Source organism: Kogia breviceps, chromosome 7 (assembly GCF_026419965.1).
Source record: "Kogia breviceps isolate mKogBre1 chromosome 7, mKogBre1 haplotype 1, whole genome shotgun sequence".
NCBI classification, from domain to species: domain Eukaryota; kingdom Metazoa; phylum Chordata; class Mammalia; order Artiodactyla; family Physeteridae; genus Kogia; species Kogia breviceps.
The window spans coordinates 67,239,871-67,255,341 of NC_081316.1; the positions used below are offsets into that span (position 1 = coordinate 67,239,871).

At 35.1% G+C, this 15,471-nt stretch overlaps 1 protein-coding gene across 2 annotated transcripts in view; it reads right to left on the reverse strand.

Annotated features, from left to right (window-relative positions):
• The window catches only part of CWF19L2 (CWF19 like cell cycle control factor 2), a 230,590-nt gene that overhangs the window by 166,804 nt on the left and 48,315 nt on the right, over window positions 1-15,471 (reverse strand). For both annotated transcript variants that reach the window (XM_059070794.2, XM_067038548.1), the window contains exon 6: window positions 12,286-12,379. In XM_059070794.2, the coding sequence (XP_058926777.2) occupies window positions 12,286-12,379 (94 nt within the window). The remainder of the gene's footprint in view (window positions 1-12,285; window positions 12,380-15,471) is intronic.

A 15,471-nucleotide genomic window follows, 5' to 3' on the forward strand; every position in this document is an offset into this window, starting at 1 on the left:
AGCAAGAGGAACCATGACCCTGCAGCCTGCGGAAAGGTGACGATGAACATAGTACGCTACACAAAATGAAAGAACAGAGGAATATGCTGCAGACAAAGGCACAAGATAGAAACATACAAGACCAAATAAAGGAAAATGACTAGGCAATCTACTCAAAAAGAATTCAGAGTAATGAGAGTAAAGATGATGCAAGATATCAGAAACAGAATAGAGGCATGGATTGAAAATACACAAGAAATGATTAACAAAAACCTAGAGGAACCTAAGAACAAATAGTGATGAACAATACAATAATGAAATGAAACTACCCTAGAAAGAATCAGTAGCAGAATAATTGAAACAGAAGAACAGGTAAGTGAGCTGTAAGACGGATTGGGGGAAATCACTGCAGTGGAACAGAATAAAGAAAATAAAGAAAAGAAATTAGGACAGTCTCAGAGACCTCCGGAACAACATTAAAGGAACCAATATTTGAATTATAGGGGTCCCAGTAAAAGAAGAGAAAGAGAAAGAGTCTGAAAAAATATTTGAAGGGATTATAGTTGAAAAGTTTCCTAACATGGGAAAGGAAATAGTTGCCCAAGTCTAGGAAGCACAGAGAGTCCCATACAGGATAAACCCAAGGAGAAACATGCTGAGACACATATGAATCAAACTAACAAAAAATATTAAAAGCAACAAGGGAAAAGCAACAAGGGAATCCCCATAAGGTTATCAGCTGATATCTCAGCAGAAACTCTGGAAGCCAGGACAGATTGGCAGGATAAAATTAAAGTAATAAAAGGCAAAAACCTACAAGCAAGATTAATCTACCCAGCAAGGCTCCCAATCAGAATCAACTGAGAAATCAAAAGCATTACAGACAAACAAAAGCTAAGAGGAAATTCAGCACCACCAAACTAGCTTAACAACAAATGCTAAATGAACTTATCTAGGCAAGAAACACAGAAAAGAAAAAGACCTACAAGAACAAACTGAAAACAATTAAGAAAATAACAATAGCAACATACATATCAATAATTACCTTAAATGCAAATACATCAAATCCTCCAGTCAAAGGTAGCAGACTGGCTGAATGGACACAAACACAAGACATGTATATACACTGTCTACAAGAGACCCACTTCAGCTCTAGGGACACATACAGACTGAAAGAGAGGGAATGGAAAAAATATATCCCACGCAAATGGAAATGAAGAGAAGGCTCGAGTAGCAATTCTCATCTCACACAAAATAGACTTTAAAATACAGACTGTTACAAGAGACAAGGAAGAACACTACATAATGATCAAAGGATCAGTTCATGAAGAAGACATAACAATTGTAAATATATGCACCCTACATAGGAGCACCTCAACATAAGGCAAATGCTAACAGCCATAAAAGGGGAAATTGACAGTAACACAATAATAGTGGAGGATATTAAGATCCCACTTAAACCAATGGATACATCATCCAGACAGAAAGTTACAGAAAACACAAGCCTTAAATGACACATTAGACCAGACACACTTAATTGATATTTATAGGGCATTATATCCAAAAGCAGCAGAAAACATTTTCTTCTCATGTGCTAATGGAACATTCTCCAGAATAGGTCACATCTTGGGTCACAAATCAAGCCTTGAAAAATTTAAGAAAACTGAAATCATATCGTCTTTTCTGACCACAAGCTATGAGATTAGAAATCAATTACAGGGACAAAAAAAACTGTAAAAAACACAAACACGCTGACGCTAAACAATATGTTGTTAAATAATGAATGGATCACTGAAGATATCAAGGAGGAAATCAAAAAATACCTAGAGACAAACGACACCAAATACATGACACTGCAATATGTATGCAACACAGCGAAAGTAGTTCTAAAAGGGAAGTTTATAGCAATACAAGCTTACCTCGAAAAACAAGAAAAATCTCAAGTAAACAACCTGTCGTTACATCTAAAGCAACTAGAGAAAGAAAAACAAACGGGGCTTCCCTGGTGGCTCAGTGGTTGAGAGTCCACCTGCCAACACAGGGGACACAGGTTGATGCCCCGGTCTGGGAAGATCCCACATGCCACGGAGCGGCTGGGCCCATGAGCCATGGCCACTGAGCCTGTGCGTCCGGAGCATGTGCTCCGCAACAGGAGAGGCCACGACAGTGAGAAGCCCGAGTACCGAAAAAAAAAAAACAACCCAAAGTTAGTAGAAGGAAAGAAATCATACAGATCAGAGCAGAATAAATGAAATAGACATAAAACTAAAAGCTGGTTCTTTGAGAAGATAAACAAAATTGATAAACCTTCAGCCAGACTCATCAAGAAAAAAGGGAGAGGATTCAAATCAATAAAATTAAAAATAAAGAAACAGAAGTTGCAATGGACACCACAGAAATAGAAAGGATCATAAGAAATTAGTACAGGCAACTCTATAACAATAAAATGGACAACGCAGAAGAAATGGACAAATTTGTAGAAAGACAGAAGCTTACAAGACTGAACCAGGAAGAAACAGAAAATATGAACAAACCAATCACAAGCACTGAAATTGAAACTGTGATTACAAATCTTCCAACAAACAAAAGTCCAGGATCAGATGGTTTCACGGGTAAATTCTATCCAACATTCAAAGAAGAGATAACACCTACCATTCTGAAACTCTTCCCAAAAATAGCAGAGAAAGGAGCACTCCCAAACTCATTCTATGAGACTACCATCACCCTGATACCAAAACCAGACAGATACCACAAAAAGAGAAAATTTATAGGTCAATATCACTAATGAACAGACATAAAAATCCTAAACAAACTACTAGCAAACCGAATCCAACAGCACATTAAAAGGATAATACACTCTGATCAAGTGGGATTTATCCCAGGGTTGCAAGGATTCTTCAATACACACAAATCAAACAATGTGATACACCACATTAACAAACTAATAAATACAATCCATATGATCAACTCAATAGACACAGAAAAAACTATAACAAAGTTCAACACCCATTTATGACAAAAAAAAAAACTCCAGAAAGGGGGCTTAGAGGGAACCTACCTCAACATAAGAGTCCATGTACAACAAAACCTACAGCTAACAATTAGTCAATGGTGAAAAGCTGAAAGCATTTCCTCTAAGATCAGGAACAAAGCAAGGATGACCACTCTTGCCACTACAACTGAACACAGTTTTGGAAGTCCTAGCCATAGCAATCAGAGAAGAAAAATAAATAAAAGGAATCCAAATTGGAAAAGAAGAAGTAAAACTGTCACTGTTTGCAGATGACATGATACTATGCATAGAAAATCCTAAAGATGCTATGAGAAAACTACTAGTACTCATAAATGAATTTGGTACAGTTGCTGTATACAAAACTAAAACAGAAATCTCTTGCATTCTTACACACTAACAACAAAAAATCAGAAAGAGAACGTAAGGAAACAATCCCATCTACCAATGAATCAAAATGAATAAAATAACTAGGAATACACCTACCTAATGAAACAAAAGACCGGTACTCAGACAACTATAAAATACTGATGAAAAAAGTAAAAGATGACACAAACAGATGGAGAGATATGTTCTTGGACCAGAAGAATCAACACTGTGAAAATGACTATACTACTCAAAGCAATCTACACATTCAATGCAATCACTATCAAACTACCACTGGCATTTTTCATAGAACTAAAACAAAAAATTTCACAACTTGTATGAAAACACAACAGACCCCGAATAGCCAAAGCAATCTTGAGAAAGAAAAACCGAGCTGGCGGAATCAGGCTCCCGGTCTTCAGACTATACTACAAAGCTACAGTAATCAAGACAATATGGTGCTGGCACAAAAACAGAAATATAGATCAATGGAACAGAATAGAAAGCCCATAGATAAACCCACGCACATATGGTCACCTTATTTTTGATAAAGGAGGCAAGAATATACAATGCAGAAAAAACAGCCTCTTCAATAAGTGGTGCTGGGAACACTGGACAGCTACATGTAAAAGAATGAAATTAGAACATCCCAAACACCATACACAAAAATAAACTCAAAATGGACAATGTAAGGCCAGACATTATAAAACTCTTAGATGAAAACATAGGCAGAACACTCTGTGACATAAATCACAGCAAGATCCTTTTTGAACCCCCTCCTAGAGAAATGGAAATTTAAAAAATAAACAAATGGGACCTAATGAAACTTAAAAGTTTTTGCACTGCAAAGGAAACCATAAACAAGACCAAAAGACAACCCTCAGAATGGGGGAAAATATTTGCAAATGAAGCAACTGACAAATGATTAATCTCCAAAATTTACAAGAAGCTCATGCAGCTCAATATCAAAAGAACAAACAAACCAATCCAAAAATGGGCAGAAGACCTAAAGAGACATTTCTCCAAAGAAGGACAGATTGCCAACAAACACATTAAAGGATGCGCAACATCACTAATCATTAGAGAAATGCAAATCAAAACTACAATGAGGTATATAACCTCAAACCAGTCAGAATGGCCATCATCAAAAAATCTACAAACAACATATGTATATGTATAACTGATTCACTTTGTTGTAAAGGAGAAACTAACACACTATTGTAAAACAGTTATACTCAAAGATGTTAAAAGAAAAAAATCTACAAACAATAAATGCTGGAGAGGGTGTGGCGAAAAGGGAATGCTCTTGCACTGTTGTTGGGAATGTAAATTGATACAGCCACTATGGAGAACAGTATGCAGGTTCCTTAAAAAACTAAAAATAGAACTACCATACGACCCAGCAATCCCACTACTGGGCATATACCCTGAGAAAACCATAATTCAAAGAGACATGTACCACAATGTTCGCTGCAGCTCTATTTACAATAGCCAGGACATGCAAGCAACCTAAGTGTCCATCGACAGATGAATGGATAAAGAAGATGTGGCACATATATACAATGGAATATTACTCAGCCATAAAAAGAAACGAAATTGAGCTATTTGTAGTGAGGTGGATGAACCTAAAGTCTGTCATACAGAGGGAAGTTAAGTCAGAAAAAGAAAAACAAATACCGTATGCTAACACATATATATGGAATCTAAAAAAAATGGTTCTTAAGAACCTAGGGGCAGGACAGGAATAAAGATGCAGATGTAGAGAATGGACTTGAGGACACAGGGAGGTGGAAGAGTAAGCTGGGATGAAGTGAGAGAGTGGCATGGACTTATATATACTACCAAATGTAAAACAGATAGCTAGTGGGAAGCAGCCACATAGCACACAGAGATCAGCTCAGTGCTTTGTGACCACCTAGAGGGGTGGGATAGGCAGGTTGGGAGGGAGACGCAAGAGGGAAGAGATGTGGGGATATATGTATAGCTAATTCACTTTGTTATAAAGCAGAAACTAACACACCATTGTAAAGCAATTATACTCCAATAAAGGTGTTTAAGAAAAACAACAACAGAGCTGGAGGAATCAGGCTCCCTGACTTCAGACTACATTAAAACCTACAGTCATCAAGACACTATGGTACAGTATGTTACTGGCACAAAAACAGAAATATACATCAATGGAACAGCATAGAAAGTCCAGAGATAAACCCACACACCTACAGTCACCTTATCTTTGACAAAGGAGGCAAGAATATACAACGGAGAAAAGAGAGTCTCTTCAATAAGTGGTGCTGGGAAAACTGGCCAGCTACATGTTAAAGAATGAAATTAGAGTACACCCTAACACCATACACAATAATAAACTCAAAATGGATTAAAGACCTAAATGTAAGGCCAGATACTTAAAACTGTTAGAGGAAAACACAGGGAGAAAACTCTGTGACATAAACTGCAGCAAGATCTTTTTCCATCCACCTCCTAGAGTAATGAAAATAAAAACAAAAATAAACAAATGAGACCTAGTTAATTTATTAAACTTAAAAGCTTTTGCACAGCAAAGGAAACCATAAACAAGACGAAAAGACAACCCTCAGAATGGAAGAAAATATTTGCAAATGAAGCAACTGACAAGGGATTAATCTCTAACATTTACATGCAGCTCAATATCAAAAAAGCAAGCCAATCAAAAAATGGGCAGAAGATCTAAATAGACATTTCTCCAAAGAAGACATACAGTTGGCCAAAAAGCACATAAGATGCTCAACATCACTAATTAACAGAGAAATGAAAATCAAAACTACAATAAGGTATCACCTCACGCAAGTCAGAATTGCCATCATCAATAAAGTCTACAAACAATAAGTGCTGGAGAGGGTGTGGAGAAAACGGAACCCTCCTACACTGTTGCTGGGAATGCAAACTGATACAGCCACTATGGAGAACAGTATGGAGGTTCCTCAAAAAAGTAAAAATAGAGCTACCATATAATCCAGCAGTCTCACTACTGGGCATATATCCAGAGAAAACCAGAATTCAAAAGGATGCATGCACCCCAATGATCACTGCAGAACTATTTACAATAGCCAGGACATGGAAGCATCTTAAATGTGCATCAACAGAGGAATGCATAAAGAAGATGTGGTACATATATATACAACTAAATATTACACACCCATAAAAAAGAACAAAATAATGCCATTTGCAGCAACATGGATGGACCTCGAGATTCTCATACTTAGTGACTTAAGTTAGACAAAGAAAGACAAATATCATATGATATCACTTACATGTCAAATCTAAGAAAAGGCTACAAATGTACTTATCTACAAAACTGAAATAGAGATACAGAGGTAGAAAATAAACTTATGGTTACCGGTGGGTGAGGGTGGGGGAGGCATAAATTGGAAGACTGGGATTGACATATACATACTACTATACATAAAATAGGTAACTAATAAGGACCTCCTCTATTCAATACTCTGTAATAGCCTCTATGGGAAAACAATCTTAAAAAGAGCAGATATATGTATTTGTGTAACAGATTCACTGTGCTGTACACCTGAAACTAACACAACACTGTAAATCAATTATACCCCAATAAAATTTTTTTCAAAATAAATGAAATAAAATATATTAATAGTTTTTAAAAAAGAACAAATAAGGAAATTACAGATAATGCAGAACTATCTGTATTATCATAGATAATAATACAGATACTAATGCAAAACTATAATAACAATGAAACAAATTATTCTAGTTGTGATTACCAACTATGGAAATCTGAATGCCTCCAACAAACTTTATTAGGCTGCTTATATTTCCTTCTATATACATCACACTTTTCATTTACATATAGGAAATCTAATCAATAAATAAATCAAAACTGTTCCTGATTTTCCTTGTTCAAAAATAGAACTAGTTTAGATCACCCCAGCTCTATAACCGACAAAATACAGAGACCCCGAAAGACATGTACAAGAATCTTCATAGCAAGAAACCTGCAGTAATCCCAGCCTAGAATCAACCCAAATGCCCATCTTCAGTAAAATGAATATACATTACAGATTATGATATATATATTCCTAAAATATACTACATAGCAATGAGAATAAATGACTATATACCCAACAACACAAGTGAATCTGAAAATGGGCACAAAGGTAGCAGGAAACAAAAGAGGGCATAGTATATGATTCCAGGCAAAGCAGAATTTTGGTGCTAGAACCCTCTGGCAAAAGCACAGTGACTACAAGAGCCATAAAGTGAATCTTTGAGATGATAATAATGTTCTGTTTCTTAAACTGTACACCGATTGCATAGATGTTTTCACTTTGTAAAAATACAGTTAACCCTTGAACAACAACATGTTTGAACTATGTGGGTTTACTTACACTCGGATTTTTTTGAATAGCAAATACTACAATACTACACAACCTGCAGTTGGCTGGATCCATGGTTGGTTGAATCCACAAATACAGAGGGCCAACTAAAAGTCATATGCAGATTTTCAACTGCACAGAGGGCAGGTGCCCCTAACCCCCATGTTGTTCAACGATCAACTGTAATCAGTCTGTATACTAACGATTTGTGTACTTTTCTATATATATGTTGAACATAAATTAAAAGTTTACTTTAAAAAAAAGATTTTTCAATTCTGAAATTAATTCTGTCCCTCATGCAAATCTTAAAAGTTTATCTTCACTAAGCTATCTCTTCTAAGATAACGGGTCTTACTTTACATGCCTAAAATACTGTGTACTTCAAATCCAGGTATCTAGTTAACTCAATGATTCACTTTTCATTTAAGTTTATTTTGCTCTTGCTCTTTTTTTTTTTAATTTATATATTCTATGAGTTCAAAATTAACAATGCAGCTACTCAAGGAAGTTAGTCTAAATCTGCAATTTACACAGTGATAAGAGACAACCACTGTAAATAACACCCATGTTAATGTTCTAGCTATATAATTAAAATTTTTATTCCAAGGAGTTATCTACTGACAAACTGATGTACATAGTGAAAATTTTAATTCACGCTCATGGAGTTCTCATAGAAATGGGACCTAAGAAGGGACCAAAGGAGCCAGTTTTTATACTTTTTAGACAGAGAAACACTAAATTTATAAGAAATTTAAAGGACAAAAATAACTTAGGCTTTGTGTGCTTAATTAGTGAAGAATCTAAACTGAGTTTGGGCTTGGGGTAACAAATTAAAGAAGTAACAAGGTCTGTTTGTATAGGCTTTTTGACCTCAAATTCCCTATCTCTGTTGATAAGAATTTCCTTCTACCTTCATTTTTCATATGCAATTTATTCCCTACTTTCAGGAAGACAGAGAGGAGGCTCAAAATGTCCCTCTTACATCAGCTCTTTCTTAAGTAACTTTAATTCAAAATAATCAATATGCCATTGAGGCATACTTTGGGGCAATGTACCCTGGGCCCCAACAATAGCAATAATAAAATATTTATAACAAGAGAATTCACCAAATTGAATATTTAAAAAGCAAACAAAAAATACCTACAGAACCATCTATCAAGAAATTCAATCCAACAAATATTTTGTGAACACTTACTATGAATATGAAAATCTGTTAAACACAGAAGAAAATCAAAACATAATAAGGGGTAAAACATGGGTGAATGGGGTATCTACTCACTACAAAATAACTTTTTTTAAAAAACAAACAAGGGCTTCCCTGGTGGCGCAGTGGTTGGGGGTCCGCCTGCCGATGCAGGGGACACGGGTTCGTGCCCCGGTCCGGGAGGATCCCACGTGCCGCGGAGCGGCTGGGCCCGTGAGCCATGGCCGCTGAGCCTGCGCGTCCGGAGCCTGTGCTCCGCAACGGGAGAGGCCACAACAGTGAGAGGCCCGTGTACCACAAAAACAAACAAACAAACAAACAAAAAAAAAAAACAACAACAACAAAAAAAAATTATGAATAAGGCATGGTCCCTGTCCTCTACCTGAGATAAAGAGATATCAAATAATTACAGTAAATTCATTGGTATGGAGCACTTAATATATATCTGTAGCTGAAGTCTGTTTATAAGTCAAAAATTAAGAGACTGAGTATATGCTTCCATAATTAAAAGTTATATTATTATAGACAAAATACAACAAAGTGAATCTGGGCTACATTGTCATTTTTCTCAGAAGACAGGATAATATAAAAATAGCAATAAACTGAATATCAGGAAACCTAGATTTTAGTCTTGCTGTCGTTATTAAATAGCAAGTCATTAACTCCTTTAAATTTTGCTTCTTTGTCTGCAAAATAAGGCAGTTGATTTAAATCACCTTTGAAACAACTTCTCAACAGATTCTGTAAGAGAAAGCCCAAAAAATAAAGAGGGAAAAAAATCTATATGGATGAACAAAAATACAGAGTTTTTAAGCAAGAATATCTACTAACTACATGGTAACAGAGTCTTCTAATGAAAACCTAGAGTAACTAACCCTAGACTGAAATCAGAAGATCTGGATTCTAGTACTACTCACATGACTATAGGCAAATAACTTGACCAATTTCAGCCTTAGTTTCCTGAACATTACATATTAGCTTCCTATACAATTGGGACATCTACTTTGCTACCGTCACATGGCTGCTACTGAAAATAAACTGATACAAAAACGTGTTATTTTGTAAACTTAAAAACTGTACAAATATTCCCATTACTAAAATATGATTTAAGATAATTTTGTATGGACAGTGAACATTTATTTATTTTTCTACTTAATTTTCTCTAAGGAAAAAAATATCAAGAGTAACAAATTAGTTATTTTGTATATGGCACCTCAATCATTACCAAAAAATCTGTTGATAAATTCTTCCCAAAACATTTCATCATAAGGACAAATATTAAACAACATAATTATTAAGTATTTACTATATTCCAGATTCTGTGATAAATCCTCACAATAACCATATAAGACAGGTAATACCATTTTTCCCTACTACAATGTTTAAACTGGTCTCAGAGGTCAGGAAACATTCCCCAAATCACAGAACTAATGAGTGGAAACGCCAAAAGTCTAATCCCAAGAAGTCAATCTCCAAAGTCTAAGTCCTTAAATATAAACACTACAGCACCTCTACATACCTCTTAATACTAGTTATAACACTTTTATGTGCCTCACAGTTTCAACTCTACCACTAGTCTAAAGAGAATGACTACACTATCTGCATATGCAGAAAAACTTACAAATCATTTGTTAAAGTTTAATTTCAACTCTGGGATCGGAACCTCTGACAGACATTCAGAGCTTTCTGTCATTCTTTCTCCTTCTAATTAAATATGAGAAAGGGAAATGGTGAAAGCATTACATGAAAGGGAAGGGAGAAAGGCTCTCTAAAACCTTTATGTAAGGTCATTTTTCTCCTAGTGTCTTTGATTCTTCTGGTTCAGTGAGCTGTAAGATACTACCTAAGGTAGAACTTTGGGTCTTCTCCAATCAGTGAAGTTAAGAACCTGCTGACTACATATACTCTGGGACAGGATTTGCCAATTCTAAGTCTTCCCCATAGATAAACTTACTAACTGTTCTCTGACAACAAGGATGGTAAAAGCTTGGATCAGCCCTACATAATAATGGTTCAGGGCTTCCCTGGTGGCGCAGTGGTTGACAGTCCACCTGCTGATGTAGGGGACACGGGTTTGTGCCCCAGTCCAGGAATATCCCACATGCCGCGGAGCGGCTGGGCCTGTGAGCCATGGCCACCGAGCCTGCACGTCTGGAGCCTGTGCTCCGCAACGGGAGAGGCCACAACAGTGAGAGGCCCACATACCACAAAAAAATAATAATAACTAAAAATAATAATAATGGTTCACTGAGAAAACTTATGATTCCCAAACTTAAATTTCTAAACATCAGTATTTCAAAGAGACCCTTATATGACTACAGTTATTATTATATAGCCCAGCAGAGACATTTCTTTATTGCCCAAGCTGAAAGGCAATTAAAAAAAATGTTATAATTACTAATAACTTCAGTAAAACTAATAAATATAAATTAAAAAGGAACCTATAAGGTGGCTCCAGGGACATCTCTCATAAAATACAAAAGAATATAACACACGGTCAAAGTAAAAATAAACTATGTATAAAAAGCAGGAAAACATTCTGCTGAGAAATGACTAAGATGAAAACATAATTTATAATACTACTATGTGTATACTGGATTAATTGTAGTTAATCAAACTTTTTATTGAGTTGTCAATGTAACACTTAATTGGCATGTAAGTATTTTTTTAAATTATGGTGAAAGGTATGAATACGTGACACAAGTATTTTGTCTCCATCTGCTGGAAAGTAACAGCACTATCCTAACATCAATAAAATTTGTAAGTGCTGGCAAAGAAAGAATTTCTGAAGATATGAAATCACATCTTTAATATTTATACATCATTTTCATGAAACTTCAGAGCTTCATTAATCTATTCAAAATATAAACTCAAATATAAAAACATTATTGAGTATAAAAATATTTAATCGATTTGCTAACATATTATAGTTAAAATTATCTTCCCAAGTACTAATAATTTAAATGAGGCATTAAAAGACTGCATATGTTTTATCATTGCTTTCCTATATGTAAACTGAACCTTTAGTAATAATCCATAGATGCTCATAATATAAAACCATACAAATTTCACATCAGATAATCAATATACATCATTGCTTTGCAAATACATAAACAGACACAGATATTTGCAGACTTGATCAAAATTACAGCATCAAGCAGAAATATTTAAATAATAACTAGTGATAAAATTTAGATTTAATACATATAAAAATCTGATATGGATTATTATTCATTTTTGGAATTCATAATACATCTTGCCAATCTACTAGCAGACTCAGTTCATTCCCTTAGGAATACCAAGTTATAAGAAATGCCTGTGTAGCTACAATCAAAATATGAAGATACCTTTAGTAACTGATGACTCATTACAGTCTTCTGGTGGAAGACCTGTCCCACCATCCTTCCAGTATGGGTTCAATTCTCTTTCCAGCAATCTGAACTGGAACAAAACATTTTCAGAGGTCATAATTTTAAAATAACCCCACCATAAAATATATTAATAAATTAAAAATCTGAGACTCGGTTAACAATTGTAACCTTAGGGAAATACTTTAAAAACTCTTAAGACACACTCTTTTCCAACTTGCAGGAAATAATGTCTAAATTAACATTCATTCAATGTTTTTCTTGATGCCTACCATGAATCAGAACTGTGCTAGATGCAGAAGATATAGTAATCAATATGCCTAACACAGCCCTTGCTAGCTTATGAGATAGTGAGGAATACAGACAATATACAAGTAACTGACAAGTGCTTTGAAGATAGAAGTACAGAGTGTTAAAGCCATACACAATTCAAACTCCTCTCATGCTGACAAATCAAAGACTTCCTAAAGGAAGTAATATGAGTACTACTAGACCTAAGGATGAGCAAGAATTAGCCAATTTCTTCTGTGGGAAAAGAGAGAATTAAGAGGTTCCAAGTGTAGGAATAAAAGCATGTTCATAAAACCCAAGAGGAAAGAAAGAGCACTGCACCTTTAGGGAACAAAGTAATTCAGACTGGCTAAAACTTGAGAAGCATGAATGAAAAGCAATAAGAGATTAGGTTGTAGAATAATCAGGGACTAGGCCACAGGAACCACTTTAAACTCTATTGGAGCTTTCTGCTGGGTCAATGGTGAGTCATAAACATGATCAGCTTTGTGTTACACAAAGAGCAAACTGCTTTCAGAGTGGAGAAAAGACTGCAGAAAAGCAACATTATATGTAGGAAACCAGTAAGAAGATTGTGGCAGTAATCAGGAAAAAGATGACAGTAGCCTAGTCATAATGCAAGTGTCTACTGTATTACAAGCACTATGTCATGTACTGAGCTATAATTAATAAGCCAGGCATAGTCCTTAGCATCAAAGAAATTATGGCCCAGAGAAAGGAGAAAGACAAGCATTATTAATATAGAAGAGTGCTATGAAAGTAAAGACTGCTACAGAAACATATACTAGGGGTATCCAATTTGACTTAGGGGGTCAGAAAATGCTTCTTAGAACTAATAATGGCAATTATTAGAAATAATAATGGCAATAGATAGAGAAGAATGGAAAGAGTTAAATGTTAGCTTCCAGAACCAACCTTTGAAAACAAAAATATTGGATAAAAAAAATTTTTTAAGCATTTAAAATGTATTCATGAGCTGACAAAAAAGTACAGAATCTCCAAAGAACAAAATTTAAGTTAGGAATTTCCTGGCAGTCCAGTGGTTAAGACGCCGTGCTTCCACTGCAGGGGGCGCGGGTGCGATCCCTGGTCTGGGAACTAAGATCCCACATGTCACATGGTGTGGCAAAAAAAATAGAAAAAAACAAACAAAAAAATTTTTAAGTTAAAGGTTAACTTAGAGGCATAAGCAAAGTAGTAAGGATTTGACTTCTTATAATGTACACACAAAAAGATTCTGCCACCTCCCTTTTTAGCCTACTGTAAAATCCCACAGTATCTACAATTTCTTCCAGTGGTCTTATTTGGACACTCAGAGAGATACACATCAGATACTCAACAGGATAAAAAAGACTAAAATTACAAACTGAGGAGGACAACTGACAACTGGTAAGACGAATTATGAGATACTATCTTAAAGGACACAAAAAACACAAGACTGAATATATAAAGTACTACCATCAGTAAGAAAAAGATAAACAACAAAAAACATAAACAAGCAGTTCATACTATTAAAAATCTAAATGACAAAAAAAAATCTCTCCTTACTAGGAGAGATCACAGGAATGCATATTAATACATGAAATACCATTTCTCACACATTATTCAGCATGACATAATTTTAAAGTTTGACAATACAGATACTAAGTATGGTTAAGAAACATACATTGCTTGGGCACAATAAATTGATATAATCTCTTTGAAAGTGTTTGTAAAAGAAAATAGGTACATTCTTAATAACTTAGCAATTCCACTTCTAAATATGCACTATGGAGAATTTAGCACTGCTTGTAATAGTTTGTAAGAGTGAAAAACAAAATATCCATTCCAAGAGGAATGGATATTTACAGAACAGCAGTTAGATTATGAAAGACTATATAGTGATTGAAAGGAATGAAATAGAAATAAAATATATCAACATGAATCAATCTCTAAAACATGCTCAGACCTTCTAGTCAAGAGATTTATTAAAGTTCAATTCATGTTGCTATGTTTGTCTCTGCTCAGGACAAACTGAAAAGATATACAAACTATAAAATACTGTTAAGTTCAAAACAAGATAAACCCATCTCTGTGGACCAGAAACAGAAGAGAAATGCAAAGCAGTAAGCATAACTGAAGCCACATGACTACTGGGCTCTATGTGCAAGCAGAAAATGTTAGTCCTTCATTCAATTTCTAAAAGACAATAAATACTAAAAGTGCTCCAGCATATACAGGGGAATGGAAACAAAGCCAAGGACTGGAGTGGGGAGATGTCCTGCTTATGAATAAAGATTGAAAAATTGGTATGCATCTCTATATGCTATAGACTGGTTTTATAGATATGTGCCATAGATCTGTAGGTTACAGCACAATGTAGGCATAAGTAGCCAAGAAGACACAAAGACTTGAGCACTGGCTTTCAAGCTTTTTTGTGACCTTGACCCATAGAGAGATTTTCTGTGTGTACGTGTATCCAAAACAAAGGTTTTAGGAAACAAAACATATATTTGTTACATGTAATACATGCTGACATTTTATATTTTTAAATGATGACTGCAGTAAATTTCTAACTCACAATATGAAAAACATTAGCATAAAGCACAAAAGAAATGATATCCTCAATATAAAGAAAACATATGAAATCAACATACTTCACACTGAAGCTTCAGTTAAGGACCATCATTTTAGTCTTCTTCCTATGATCTTCATTTATTTTCACTCCCATTATAAGAATTATCATTTGATTCTAAGGCAAGAGCCGTATTTTCCTCAAAATAAACCAAACATTTATCATGTGTTAAGAATATGATGATGTAGGAAGGAGAGATCAAGATGGTGGAGTAGGAGGATGTGGAGCTCACTTCCTCCAAGAACACAGCAAAAGTACAT